At 36.2% G+C, this 16,015-nt stretch overlaps 2 protein-coding genes across 2 annotated transcripts; both read left to right on the top strand.

Annotated features, from left to right (window-relative positions):
- Positions 1-630: 630 nt before the first annotated feature.
- Positions 631-4,124, top strand: Smp_102920 (putative trna delta(2)-isopentenylpyrophosphate transferase; the record flags this gene model as incomplete). The annotated part of the gene is made up of 2 exons (XM_018795122.1): positions 631-900; positions 3,672-4,124. 2 exons carry the CDS (start codon positions 631-633, stop codon positions 4,122-4,124), a joined length of 723 nt encoding a protein of 240 aa, XP_018649466.1.
- A 6,638-nt stretch (positions 4,125-10,762) lies between these two features.
- Smp_102930 (hypothetical protein) lies at positions 10,763-15,596 on the top strand (the record flags this gene model as incomplete). Its single annotated transcript, XM_018795121.1, has 4 exons — positions 10,763-10,960; positions 12,400-12,527; positions 13,013-13,092; positions 15,362-15,596. Exons 1-4 carry the CDS (start codon positions 10,822-10,824, stop codon positions 15,594-15,596), a joined length of 582 nt encoding a protein of 193 aa, XP_018649465.1. The 5' UTR covers positions 10,763-10,821.
- Positions 15,597-16,015: the final 419 nt, after the last annotated feature.

The raw sequence follows: 16,015 nt of genomic DNA, 5'->3' as shown, positions 1-16,015 counted from the left end.
TCCATGAGATTCCCATCCTATAAGTGATTTTTGTGTTTGTTTGCATCAGTGCAACTCCTTGTGTATGTAGAGCATTTTCTTGTTCATGACCGGAGTATAACAGAAGCTCTCCTGAAGATAGTCGTTGTTGTCCAACCTGTGTCCAATGTGTTTCACTGATTTCAAACACCTCCAGTTTGTATCTTTTGGTTTCTGCAGCAATTTGGATGGTTCTTTCGGTCTCCCACATTGTAGGAGCATTCCATGTACTTATATAAATTGTTGCTCTGGTTGTCAGAAGGTGCATCGGCCTCGTGACTTCCGAAGGAACTCGGCTTTCATCATGAGACGTCCTAATTATTCCTTGAAATCGGAGGGCAGAGTTTAAATGGTTTGAATAATTTTTTCTGGTTAGTGTTTTTTTAGCGAATTGGTTTCCTACGGGATGGGGTCGCTAACCTCATGCCCAACCCTCCTCCTTTACCCGGACTTGGGACCGGCAGTAACTCTTGAAGAGCTACAGGCGGAGTTGATGATGATGATCGATATATATTCATGTGCTGGTAAACACGAGTAAATGAATAGTATTAAAGCTGTGTACAATCAGTATTACTGTTGCTAACCTTACCACTTCTGGTTTTATGAATTTTTATGCTTATATTTCTTCATTTCACTTCGCTTAAATCAGACATTGAAAAACGAATTCGAGTGGAAAAATTAAGGGCTTTGTTTGCTCAAGAGTTTGAGTCAGTTTCAGATCCTATGTGTCGTCGTGGCCTACTTCAAAGTATCGGGCTCAAAGAATTTTCGGATTATTTAGCTTTATTACCAGAAGAACGTGATACTGTGGAGGCAAATGCTCTTCTGAAGCAAGCAGCAGAGAATGTTAAAACAGCCACTCGACAGTATGCACGTCGTCAGGTGATTATATATTTTATGTTGTTTATCTGTTGAAGGGTTATAGCTACTCGTGTTTGCATTGTTGACTTCGTCAGTTTTAATTTTTATAATCTCAGTAATCTGCCCATATTTTAAAGTAAGTTTATGTCAATTCATTTAGTATTGTTTGTTTGAATCTTCCCATCGATGTGTTAGCACTGTAACTGGTCAGTCTCTGCTAGCCACTATCCATCTCTGCTTACTAAGTTGGTAATTTTCGTAGATACCTTTGTGGCTTTAATTCTTTGATTATTTTCCGTTCACCTACAATACTACTTTACAAAATTTAGTATTCTGTATATTTAGTATACAAAATTTAGCATAGTCATGCAATAAATCAGAGTGAATTAGAAGATATCACTCACTAATCATTTACAGAATTCCATATTTTGTCGAATTACTTCAACGTAAAGCTTTTGTTAGATTTGTTTAATCATTATGTCATTTCAATATACATAGCTCCTTTAATCATCTTGATGGGAACAAAAATAAAGATTTTTGAGCAGATTAACATGAATCCATGTTATTTCGTCAAATTCTTTTTATCTTTTTACAACCTGTAAAATTAATAGAACATTATCCATACATTTAAATTAGTCAATTCTTTAAACTAGCTTATGTTGTAGATAAACTGTAATATCTTAATCACTAATAATTCGTTTATATTTCAATGTGATTGACCTCCATACATACGTGCTTATGAACAAACATATTCTACTACATCTACGTATCTGGTCACATAATAATTCCACCTAATTACTGAATCATTGAGTCCTTCCACTATATATGTATATATTTAGCTGACAGCAACTCGTCATTTTTCATATCTATTTGGATGGTAATTATTCAATAATTTATTCTGCTGTTTTTTTCTGGTCAATTGAGTTGTGTATCGGAAAAAAATTATTCTAACTACTTCATAATAACGCCTATACTGTTGGTTTGTATATGAAGTATTGAGATTAGTGCGCAGATATCCGTTACAGAATACACAAATGACTTTAATTGAAAGTTTTGAGTATATATAAACGTATCATAGTAAGGATGTAAATATATTAAAGTAACTAAATAAAAATATTGCAAATATATTATTTCTATGGTAGAGCATTCTACAACAAGAGTAACAAAACATCTAAGAGAGCTATTCATACGTACTTACGTAATGAGGAAACGCTAATAATTAGTAAACATGAAATGAGTAAAGCTCAGTTGTCCAGTAACTTAAATAACCCATGGTGTCATTAAAAAGGATCAAATACAATTCAACGAAGGAAATTTTCTTTTCTACAATCTCATTTACTCAAACTGTACAATTGTATTTATAGTTAATCAGCAAATAAAGTAGTCTATTAAAGAGTAAGAGGACTGCCTAATCCCGGTTGTCAAAGTTTCATGAAGATCAAGATAAAATCATATTTGTGAAAAGCAATTGTCCACTCGACGATAAGAAGAAAGATAAAGAATAAGTTAAAAGTATGAAGGCGATAACAATTCTTAATTTGAAAAACGAAATATTAAAACGATGTATTAATAAGCGATTTTCCGTTTATAAAAACTTAGGTGTTCGTGCCACGTAAAAATGATGGTTATGAATATCAACAACATTCTGATTAATAATGATAAAAACGTAATGTACGATGAACAAGTCAGTAGCTATCTAGAATCAGTAGCACAGTGGATGGTGCGTTGGCATTTGAAGCAAAAGGCAATAAGTTCGAGTCTCAGTGTGAACACCATCACTATGATATAGATCTATCCAGCTGACGAAACGGAAGTGGAGAAAAAACGTGCGCCTTGAGTTCTACTATTAGCTAAGATCCATCCATTCTTTAAGACGACTTTTATACCATGAATTAACAATAGTGGCCTGGAATTTCTGTGACCCAAAAGTCATTTTAATTCATATTTTCTTTTATTACGTTGGGGTTATGCATAGAATTTCAAGCAAGGAGTCTAAATAAATTGTCTAGTATTTCTATGGTGTATCTAACTTAAAATTTATGATATACATTTTTCGAATGCTTAGTTGCTATCTATGCTGACATGTATTATCGATTAGTGTGAGTAAAGTAAAAAAAACATGATAATGTGCTCTAAACGTTTTGTTCATTCATTAAGTCTGTAGGAGGCATATAAAAAGTAGAAATTACTGGAGTTTAAATGATTCAAAGTCGTATTGTGAAGAAGTAATCACAGTGCCAACTATCCACTTGTTGAAATAATAAAATTGAGTAAGCAAAGATGGATAGTGGTTAGCAGTGGAATCCAGGACGCGCGTTTCGTCCTATTTGGGACTCGTCGGCTGAATGTACCTGCATCTCAGAGTTGATGTCCACTCTGGGACTCGAACCCAGTACCTTTCACTTCAAACGCCATCACGTTATCCACTCGGCCACTGATTCCTGATAGCCAATTGCTCGTGCGATGGGTGAGTGTTGGATGAGTGTTTTGTTGATTGTTTCCAACTGTCCATTATCTAATACGGTGTATTTCAAATAAAATCTATTTCGCTTAGTGTACTCTATCTTTTTCCAAGTTTAGCATGTTTTGTTACTTCATGTTTGTCTGTAATATCTTTTGTTTATTTTAGTAATTTATTTCGTTGATAGATTCCTATGTGTGCTGTAAAAATATGCACCAATTTACTACCTATATCGGGTTCTATTTTCTGTTTACCAGTTTTTGTTAAAAAATGTAATATTGCTTAAATATGAAGTATGGTAACATGTTCTTAATGTTTATTTTTTTATCAGGTTTCTTGGATTAGAAATCGGTTTTTACGACGTCCTGTAGAAGGTAGCATTCCTGTTTATCGTATAGATGTGACAGATTTCTTAGATTCTGAATCTCCAGATATTTGGCATAAAACAATTATTGCACCAACTGTACGCTTAATCTACAATGAATTGATGAAAATAGATGGTTTACTCTTTGAAAACTTGAAAGACAATGATTATCTAAAAAGTTTACTTGATATTTGTCCTGAAGATTCATGTCCTAAAGCAGAATCATTTCTTTTGCCTAAATCTTTCACTGAATCGAAAGATGACAATTTTCCATTCATTTGTTCAATATGTTCAAATAGAATATTTACACAAATTGATGGTTGGGAAGCTCATTTAAAAAGTAGATCACATCAGAAACGTGCAGCAAAATATAAGAAAAGATTACTTATTGAGAAAGCAATGAAAAATTTGTCATCATAATTTTTTTGTGAAATATATTATATTTTGTATAAAAGTTTTCTTAATAAAATATGTTACATTAATATTTGTACTGAATATTCAAATGGTTATATAGTTTATGCCCTGGTACGGTCGAGAGTGGGGAGGGGCCACCCTCCCTCTCGAAAGGCTCTCACATGGCCACGCGTATATATAGCCTCTGCCAGGGAAGTCCTACTCACTGCCTTCTCGTGGCGGGGGTGTTGTTCACAAAAGTGAGAGGACGAAAAGCGAATGTCCGGCGCTTTAACCGGGTTGGTGGACACGGAAATTCCACCTAGGGGAGTTGGAAAACCCTCATTCCAAACCAATGGTGCACATGGGCTCTAGCGTCCTGAAGGAACAAATGGCGTATGAACCGATTGTTGGTCACCGGCTACCATGGGACTGCATCTTCTTACGATGCTCCACTGCCTTGTTGGTTAGACCTTTAGGTCAAAGGCTCTGGGTGTGGCCCCCTAAGAAAACCACCTGGGCAGTATCACAGCCCTCACACAAATCGAATGAGATTTGTGAGGCGCATATGTATCTGGTGCTTCCTTGTACCAATATTTATGTGTTTAAATAAATAATAAAATAAAATGGTTCATGAATCCAAAATGATAGTATCGTCGACTTTCAGAATTATGATGGCTAGTTAACTAGTTAATAATGTAATTTAGTAAATAATTCAAGTTTCGACCATTTGACTTGGATTCCATATATATTTGAACAAAAACTACTACAGTACTTGTATAATGAATTAAATACACTTGTAAGATTTTGTTTTACTGTCTTACTTGCAACTCTGACTGTCAGGGAATCATAACTGTTTGTCGATTGAAATTTCTTAAATTACAGTAAATACCTACCGTATCGTATTTATTAAATGGATACTATTTGTTGATATAGTTTGTTATAGTGATGTATTTTTCATTTTGACTTTTTGGGAGAAATGTCTTAACTCAGATTTACTAATAGGTTTTTGGCTTTTAAAGTGTTCTGGTCCGACGTTGATGTTGAAATAATACATAAGTTAATAAGTAGTCGAAAGAGTCAAGGGTTTCCTGTCGACTGGAACCAACCATCTAACACCAAAACATAGTGCACACTATGTTAAGTCACTTAGACTAGTTGATCACACTGTAACTTGATCGATAAGATTCGGTCAACACAGAAGGAACAGACCAATGTAGCATTGGTCAATACTCAGTGGTCGATCAGTTGTGAATGGGTTCAATGTAGTTACAATCCAATATATCAAGTAGGGTACTTTAATTATTAATTATTCATTTTAATCACATAGTAGACCTAACCCTGTGGATCCAAGTCATATTGTACGAAGGATTTATTTGACAACTTATTCCACCACCTACTCAAGGTTCGATTCTATGGAGCATCGAACAAAACTAGCATAACTCACTACACTTCTCAACAGTATAAGGACATAAACTCAAGGAAATTAGCCAAATGTTAGAATATACAAAATGAACATATACGTATATATACATATATAGCATCAAGTTGCTCAATGTTTGGAAAAGGAGTATGTTGAGTGCATCTGCATCAATACTCTCAAATTCCAGCCTTTTATACGATCTCATGTCTCAAATCATCAAGTGGAAATCTACATTTTATCATAGCTCATACCCGAATCTAGAGCCATCGTAGATTCTCCGTATGTCCTGTTCAAGCTACTCTTGAGAACTTTTTCAGATTACTCTAATCAACGTTATGCTTCAGAGTTTTAGTTTTTTAGGTATGAGTAAACTACGACAAAACTCCGCCTGTAGCTCTTCAAGAGTTACTGCCGGTCCCAAGCCCGGGTAAAGGAGGAGGGTTGGGCATGAGGTTAGCGACCCCATCCCGTAGGAAACCAACTCTCTAAAAAAACACTAACCAGAAAAAATTATTCAAACCATTTAAACTCTGCCCTCCGATTTCAAGGAATAATTAGGACGTCTCATGATGAAAGCCGAGTTCCTTCGGAAGTCACGAGGCCGATGCACCTTCTGACAACCAGAGCGACAATTTTTATAGGTACATGGAATGCTCCTACAATGTGGGAGACCGGAAGAGTCTTCCAAATTACTTCAGAAATGAGAAAATACAACCTGGAGGTGCTTGGAATCAGTGAAACACATTGGACACAGGTTGGACAACAACGACTATCTTCAGGGGAACTTCTGTTATACTCCGGTCATGAACAAGAAAATGCTCTACATACACAAGGAGTTGCACTGATGTAAACAAACACAAAAATCACTTATAGGATGGGAATCTCATGGACTAAGGATCATCAAAGCCTCCTTCAAAACAAAGAAAGAGAGCACTATAATGAACGTCATCAATGCTATGAGACTACCAACGACTAAAATGAAGACGTTAAAGATCAATTCTACGATAGACTGCAGTCAATCGTCGAGAAGTGCCCAACCAAGGACCTGACCATTCCGATGGGAGATTTAAATGCCAAGGTTGGAATGGACAACACTGGATACGAAGACATCATGGGACGACATGGACTGGGAAAATGAACGAAAATGGTGAGAGATTTGCAAACCTATGTGCCTTCAATAAACTGGTCATAGGTGGCACCATATTCCCACACAAAAACATACATAAAGCCACTTGGATTTCACCGGATCACACTACACAGAATCAAATCGACCATATCTGCATCAAAAAAAGTTCAGGAGGACGATGGAGGATGTGAGAACCAGAAGAGGAGCTGAAATAGCATCCGATCATCATTTGCTGGTCGCCAAGATGAAACTAAAACTTAAGAAGCACTAGACAACTGGGCGGACAACATCACAAAAGTTTAATACGGCCTTTCTTCGAGATGCAGACAAACTCAACAAATTCAACATAGCCCTCAGCAACAGGTTCCAGGCCTTTCATGATCTACTCAATGGAGAGGGAACTACCATGGAGAGCAACTGGAAAGGTATCAAGGAGGCAATCGTTTCAACATGTCAAGAGGTTCTGGGCCAAAAGAAGCACCATCACAAGGAATGGATCACTGTTGGTACACTGGATAAAATTGAAGAAAGGAGGAACAAGAAGGCAGCAATCAATATCAGCCGAACAAGAGCGGAAAAAGCCAAGGCACAAGCCGAATACACAGAGGCAAACAAGCAAGTGAAGAGGAGCATCAGAACCGACAAACGTAAATATGTGGAAGATTTAGCAATGACAGCGGAAAAGGCTGCAAGAGAGGGAAACATGAGACAACTGTATGATACAACAAAGAAACTTGCTGGAAGTTACCGTAAGCCAGAAAGACCAGTGAAAAGCAAGGAAGGCAAAGTAATCACCGACATTGAAGAACAACGAAACAGGTGGGTAGAACACTTCAAAGAACTCTTGAATCGACCAGCTCCACTGAACCCACCCAACATAGAAGCAGCACCCACAGACCTCCCAATCGATGTTGGCCCACCAATAATTGAAGAGATCAGCATGGCCATTAGACAAATCAAGAGCGGCAAAGCAGCGGGACCAGACAACATCTCGGCAGAGGCACTGAAGGCAAATGTAGCAGCAACTTCCAAGATACTCCACATCCTCTTCAGTAAGATTTGGGACGAAGAACAAGTACCAATAGACTGGAAAAAAGGACTTCTGATCAAGATACCAAAGAAAGGCGATCTCAGCAAGTGCGATAACTACAGAGGCATCACTGTTCTCTCAATACCAGGAAAAGTCTTCAACAGAGTATTGTTAAACAGGATGAAGGATTCCATAGACGCCCAACTTCGAGATCAACAAGCTGGATTTCGTAAGGATAGATCGTGTACAGACCAAATCGCAACTCTACGTATCATTGTGGAACAATCAATCGAATGGAATTCATCACTCTACATCAACTTCATTGACTACGAGAAGGCATTTGGTAGCATGAACAGGACAACACTATGGAGGCTTCTTCGACACTACGGCGTGCCTGAGAAGATAGTCAATATCATACGGAACTCCTATGATGGACTAAACTGCCAAATCGTCCATGGAGGACAACTCACCGACTCATTCGAGGTAAAGACCGGTGTTAAGCAAGGTTGCTTACTCTCACCCTTTCTCTTTCTCTTGGTGATCGACTGGATCATGAAGACGTCAACATCTGGAGGAAATCACGGGATACAGTGGGCAGGAAGGATGCAGCTGGAAGATTTAGACTTCGCGGATGATCTGGCTCTCCTATCACAAACGCAACAACAAATGCAGGAGAAAACGACCAGTGTAGCATCAACCTCAGAAGCAGTAGGCCTCAATATAAACAAAGAGAAAAGCAAGACTCTCCGATACAATACAATATGCACCAATCAAATTACACTTGACGGAGAAGCTTTGGAGGATGTGGAAACCTTTACATACCTGGGCAGCATCATTGATGAACACGGTGGATCTGATGCAGATGTGAGGGCGAGGATCGGCATAGCAAGAGCAGTATATCTGCAACTGAAGAACATCTGGAACTCAAAACAATTGTCAACCAACACCAAGGTTAGAATTTTCAATACAAATGTCAAGATAGTTCTACTGTATGGGGCGGAGACGTGGAGAACTACGAAAGCCATTATCCAGAAGATACAAGTGTTTATTAACAGCTGTCTACGCAAGATACTTCGGATCAGATGGCCAGACACTATCAGCAACAGGTTACTGTGGGAGAGAACAAACCAGATTCCAGCAGAGGAAGAAATGAGGAAGAAGCGCTGGAAGTGGATTGGGCACACTTTGAGGAAACCACCCAATTGTGTCACAAGAGAAGCCCTCACATGAAATCCTGAAGGTCAAAGGAGAAGAGGAAGACCAAAGAACACATTACGCTGAGAAATGGAGACAGACATGAGAAGAATGAACAAAAAATGGATAGAACTAGAAAAGAAGGCCCAGGGCAGAGTGGATTGGAGAATGCTGGTTGGCGGCATATGCTCCATTGGGAGTAACAGGCGTAAGTAAGTAAACTACGACAAATCAAATAAATGTTTAGGGGACGCAATTAATACGCCAAAGTGGTTGTCGTTAACATGCTAGGCAACTTTTGTTCAATTAATATTTGGAAGTACTGTAGCTTGGAATCCCTAATTATCAAAATAGGTTGCTGTAACTGTTAAAGCAGTCGACCACTAAGCTATAGTTTTAAACCCCGTCCGCCTATTTCTGATTGGACAGCTAAATGAGCATTACATTAGCCCTCACAAATCAAGAGTACGTCAAGGCTGGGTATGACGATCAGTTATTGTTTTGCATAATAGGATTTGCCACTATATATGAACTTGTACTAATATTTTACCCTTCAGTATCGAAAATTAAATTATCAGTTACCACAAAAGTTTTCACTATCATCCGTTTAATCACAATGAATTATTTCAGAAGTTCGCGATTGCTTGTGCCTAGTCAGAGGTTTTCGTTCTTCGATTACCGTTTTGACGAATAGGTTTGATTTGCCTTGATACTATGACACTTTCCAAATGTTTTGTCGTATAGAAGATTTCACGATTTTAAGTGAGAAGTCACACCATACAGAGAATCATTTGTATAGTGTTTACATCTCACTTCTAAGGGTCCAGGACGTGTGCTCGGTTGTATCTGAGACTCGTCAGCTGGATACACCGACTTTTCTCTGTCGACGTTCACGTAGAGATTCAAGCCCAGTGCATTTCGCTTCAAACACCAATGTGTTATCCACCGAGCCATTAAATCCAGATAGCCACTCGCTTGGTTAACGGGGATTCACTTTATTTTATTCGGACGGCTTTGGATCTGTACGTTGTTGATGAAATATGCATCCTGGATTTACTTGCCATTTATTACAAAAACTTAGCTCACCTGTTCATTGATGCCATGAAAGAAAATTAAACTAAGAATGGACATTCTTCAGTCACTGCTCAAGAATGAATACTGAAGTTTTTCTTATTATTATGTAGGTAAATAAACTAATTAAACAGGTACTTGATCGTGAGCCACACTTTAAGTTTCAGAGCTAATGATATTACGTGATCGCCCAACAAAGTCATGTAGTTGTTTCGTTTCAAAGTATGCGGCATCGATCGCTTCGTATTATATCATACCTAGATATTACATTTTAATACATATGGTTGTAAGCAGTTGATGAGAAACCATGAGATATCATGAATTCATATTATTTTGCCTCATTTATTGTTCTGGCTTTTTTCAAGTTCATAAAGGAAACCAATTTTATGGATTTCTTGTAGATGGCCAGTCAAGTATTTTACACTGTTTACTGGTCTAATCTGTGGTTAGAAGCATCTTAGTGACAGGATAGTTTCATATTATAAAATTCCCATCGATAGTTAATGCCCTTATAGTCCTGAATAAAACTTCCTCAAATTCTATTTCCGTTTTAATTTCTTAGTACTATGGTACAATGAAATGAATAATCATTTAAATCAGGCGGTTTAGACTACATCGTAGGTGAATTCGTTACTGCACAGTTTCTCACTATTTATTTTAAAAATGTTTCTAATAATTGCTAAATTTCAAGGATATAATTGTCCGTTAATCATTCCGTTTCGAAATATGTTTCACTGGTATTAACAACTAGGCGATAAGTGTTCTACAGAGTTCTTTCTTTTTAAATTTTTAGCCTTCTCTTCAAATCTACCTTTTCTAGTGTTCAATAATTTGATCAAAAGATTGGGCCTACATTGCTATATGTGCAAGATATTGATAAATGTTTATGTTTAAAAAGTATCTCACTAAAGCTGTAACGGTTGTAGTAAAAAAGTATACAAAGTTGGTCACATATTTGGAAAACAAATGGGCAGATAAACATGCCTCATCGTTCCATAGTTATAAATTATTTAAAAACGGTAAGTTTTAGGTAATTTGTGGTTATTATTTATAGTTAATGATAATTCTACTGGCTGTTTGATAAGTCTAATCTATTGGTTGAATCTATTGAGACAATTTTGTTGATTTTTTAATTTTCTTTAAGCTACACAAAATCTTCAAGAAAGCGTATACTGACTCAGCAACCTAAGAAAAATATAATAATGATGGACTCATCCATATACATTAGGATATCTCAATGTATTCTTTTTCATTACATGGGGATATAGTTAGTCAAGGAAGAAATACGTTTATTTAGTTTCTTAACTCATTCACCAGATTAATCTATCTAGTTATAAATTTCTCTTATTATAACTCAGATATTTCTATTACTTAGTATTCTTGGACACCAATTCTCTCGACAAGTCCCCAAATCAGAACACGGTTGAATAGGAAAGGAATTATATTCCGAATAACAAGGGTAGATGAAAGTAAGAAGCACAATAAGAAAAACGTTAGTATATTTACAGTTTTTATCATGAGAAGATTCTAGAGTGTTCTTTAAGTATCGACTAGCGCTGATTGGCTTATTCTTATCCAATCAGCGTGCGCCAACGCAGTCGTCATGGGGCATGTTTTAATTCAATCTATGTCCTGGTAACACTAGTGGTCTGTGTTATTACTGTGATTGGATATTGAACATAATAGGCATTACTTTCAGTAAAAAATGAACTTACGATTATTTCATTCGAGATACTGTAGTGGATGTTAATTTATTGTCTGTAACCTTGGTCCATGTCTACCTATTTATGTAAATAGAACGCATTTAGGTTATTAAATAAAAACAGTAAATAAGTTAGTTTGACATAAGGATCGTCAATGACAACTCTTTATCAACACTTACCGCTGTTAGTTTCACTCCAAGTGTGTTCACTCTATTTTGTATCAAACTGTAAATAAGCATATTGTACGATGTTCAATCAATCAGTAACTTCAGAGATTTATTGACACGTACTTTTATTAATATGTAATATAGTTACAATTAAACTAGAGGAAAACTTTAATGAAGGTTTATCTCAAACTGTTTGGTTGCCTTCCTTTGGATTTGCATATATGTGCAGCAGCAGTGACCTCGATCAACCTCGATGATAGAAATATGATTTAATCATGGTTATTTCCTATGTGCTCTAGATAAAATAGGGGGGTAAATTTGCTTAAAATATATTGTGGATTTTATTGGAAAAATAATTCTATTTTGTAATGTCTAGCTGAGTAGAAAATTGGATTGCAGACGTTTTATCAATCTATCGTCTCAAAAGCTTCGTACATGTAAGTGCAGAGTTTCTGATGCGAATCTAAATTGCTACAATCGAGCATTCTTTTTTATTTAATAAAATGATCACAGTTTAGTGTAGCTTTTTTAAAATTATATATGGGAAATATACGTCAATTAGTCTTGTATATTTGAATGTATTTACAGGTGTCCACTCAACTTTGGTAGATTTGGGTGACCTCAGTCAGTTATGGATGGATATTACTTGCCGTTCTCAGTCAATCTTAGAAATACTACCGACTCTAAGTAGACATCAGGTGTATGTCCTACGTCAGGTATAATTTGTATTTTTAGCTTTATTCTATGAAATTGGCTTAATAATGTTCACCCTTCGTAGAGTTTAGTGAATTATATGGTTTTCCTTACGATTATATGGTGGCTACAGTGAAATCCAGGACACACTTTTCTTTCTTTTAATAAAAATTTGTGGCTAAATAGTATTATTGAGGCAATCCGTCAAGTACACATATATACATACAGTGACTGATTCATTGAAGTCCTTAACGTCAACAACGGGAATATACAAACCTTTACGAATACGATTCTGTGTTTCTGCGTAATATATTCTTTAAATCTACAGGTTTTATTTTATTGTAACTGTAACAAACTAGACATTACTTTGAGTCTTTCTTGTCTCTACTATCGTAGTGGTGAAAATAGAAGCTATCATTTTCAACAGTAATCCACTAAGTAACATATTTTATTTAGTATCAAAATGTATGTAGAATAAATCTCTTTATTTCTCTCCTTTTTGTTACAGGTACCTAAAGACTTGATGAAGATTTTGCCTGTAATGCTTCTTGCTCCGTTACCAGGAACGATATTAATTTTACCGATCTTGTAAGTAATAACTATAAAACTACAATAATATTATAGTAACTTAAAGTGATTCCAGATTTTAGAATACTAATCGAGATTATATTCAGGATGAAGAATTATATATTGTTATTTATACTATTCTTTGATTAGGCTCTACTTTCCTTATCGTGACATATATATGTTGAAAGCGTGAGTCAATTGAAGCTAGACCACCATAGAAAACCTGGAAGCACTGGACGGCCGTCTCGTCCTATTGTGGGACTCCTTAGCAGTGCGCATCCACGATCCCGCACTCGCGAGATTCGAACCCAGGACCTATCAATCCCGCACCAGACCACTTAACCGACAGACCACTGAGCCGGCATCCAACGGTGTTAATTTCTAACTTCAACGGATCCACGAAGTTGAGCAACCTTTCACCAATTGTCTTCAGTGAGTTGATCGCGAGTGCGGGATCGTGGATGCGCACTGTTGGGGAGTCCCATAATAGGATGAAATGGCCGTCCAGTGCTTCCAGATTTTCCATGGTGGTCTAGCTTCAATTGATTCACGCTTTCAACCATAAAAATACTAAATCTCCAGAAAACCCCTTCTGATAATAACATATATATGTATATATTTGTTTTAATGTAAAAAACTCACTTGTTTATTCATGGGAAATGCAAGATCACAGCCCATTATGAATGAATCTCAATAGGGAAATAAATTGGTTATTCATAATGTCAGGTAGAATAACAAGTTAATCATTGATTAACTGTAATTTATTGGCGGCAAAATATATCACTATGGTTAGTGAGTTATATGAAACCTTACAAATGACATAAAGTAATATTATCATAAATTACTTGTTTAATGAATAAAAACTAGTTATATACCAATAATAATTGTATAAGTTTTATAATTTCCTCTCCACTCTTATTCTTAACAGTTTATAATCCTTGAAATGGAAATGTGTTTGATTCATTTACTCTCCCATAAATCATTCCGATGTATTTATTCCTAAAAGTGTGTGTTTGTGAACTTGTGGGTGCAATGGAAAGTAACTTCAAAAAGATATTTATCTAATTTCTATTTGACTAGTAATCACTTAGTCTTTGCTTCTGAAATAAGTATAGTTCAAAGAAAAAGTCCCTTTCAATGCTGTTGTAAGTCATTCGTTGACTCTTAAAATCTTGCCAAAATTGAATAGCAGGAATGTAAGTATAAGTGCCTTCGAAGCATTGCTCGTATATCCTGGGACAACCAAGTAAGTAATGCAGTCGTTAGGAAACGGGTACTAGGTAAGTATGGGAAATTGATTGGTGAAGTAGTGAAACTTCATCAGTTGAGATGGCTGGGACACGTGTTACGTATGCCCAACCACCGACTGCCCCGATGTGCAATGTTTCATGATGTTGGAGTAGGTTGGAAGAAAGCTAGGGGAGGCCAGATCAAAACATGGCAAAAATCCATGAAGTCAGTGACAAGTGGACTGAGCCATGTTGGTCGGTGTAGACTACCTGGTTGGGATCCGCGAGATGATAACAACCGATGGTTAGAGACCTTGAGTGACATGGCTCAAAATCGTTTACAATGGCGAAGGTGCATCCACTCTTTGTGTTCTACCAAATTCTAATAATCTGAATTCTTTATGTCTCTATCTTTTTTCTCTTTCCAAATTTATTTCACTGGATTATACTTCTTGAATAACATCTTCAAACCATAATCTTTCGGATTACTGCTTATACTCTTACTACTTCTACCACTATGGGATTTGAATGGACAACTGCATCTCTGTGCTTATGTTGTATGGCAACTCGAACTGATGTACGTACGTACGAAGTTCTTCGTTGTGACTGACTGACTGAAGTATAGGTTGGACGTTTAGGATTTTTCAGTAAATTCATTTCTATGTATTATAATGGATTTCTAGGTATATTTGTTTGCCCAAAGACTTTACAATAACTGTCAATACTCTTTTTTATTTAGTCATTTAAAAATAATATGCTCGTGCCGGCTAGACATTTGGTAGTACAAAAATGGTTAGTTTTCTAAAATTTAATTATGTCAAATAACATAGATCTTAGTGGTGAATCCAGGGTTCCGCGCTATTTCGTTCATTGGATTGGAATTGAACACTCTTTTTTGTTAGGAAGCAATCACTAATGCTGCGAAGCACCAATAGGAATCGTTAGCAAACTATTTCAATGGTTTCTTTTTCGGTATTAAAATGAGTGATTAATAATCTGTGATATAAAACACTTGATATTCACTAACTTGTACCCTCTCGCTCTAATTTTTTTCTTTGTAGTTTTGCTTTTCCTCGTATTTTTCTGTCACGAGCATTCTGGACACCAGAACAATGTAAATCTATCGATACAAAATGTTTGAAAGATCGATTTGACTATCGTACTCAATCTTTATTAAAGTCTAAGCTTCTGACAATAATTTACTCGTCTTCATGTTCTATGAATTATTCTCAACCTATTTTGAAGTCCTTAAGAAACTTAGCTAATGCGTTAAGTCAGGTTAGTTTATTAGTTTGAAGTATATAGATTTACGTTAATTCTTTGATAAACTCTAACATTTTAGTGCTGTTTCAAGTTTTTTTTAAGAGAAAAATCTGTTTTTACACTTATACTGGTTAGTGATTTATTCATGTAACGTTTGTAGCAATGTTTTTCTTATGTCAGAATAAAAACCCATTTTTTAAAGTCTTGGTTTTAAAGGTAATCTTCATCAGTCGTGAAATCACTTAAAACCAGGAAGCGTTGAACAGCTATTCTATTGCCGTTCCATATTTGTCATCAGTACTCAGCCGGGACCTTAAACATAATCGGACTTATGACCTTGAAGTTTCACAGCGAGCTCAAGATTTACCTTTCCAACCTTAGTCAATCCTCGTCTAAGTATTCGTTTTTATAGGAAATATGACCCGACATTTTTTTATACTTTGGGTACTATC

Source organism: Schistosoma mansoni, chromosome 1 (genome assembly GCF_000237925.1).
Source record: "Schistosoma mansoni strain Puerto Rico chromosome 1, complete genome".
In the NCBI taxonomy this organism is placed as follows: Eukaryota; Metazoa; Platyhelminthes; class Trematoda; order Strigeidida; family Schistosomatidae; genus Schistosoma; species Schistosoma mansoni.
Note: the sequence above shows the minus strand (reverse complement) of the source record. Positions and strands in the feature narration are given on the sequence as shown.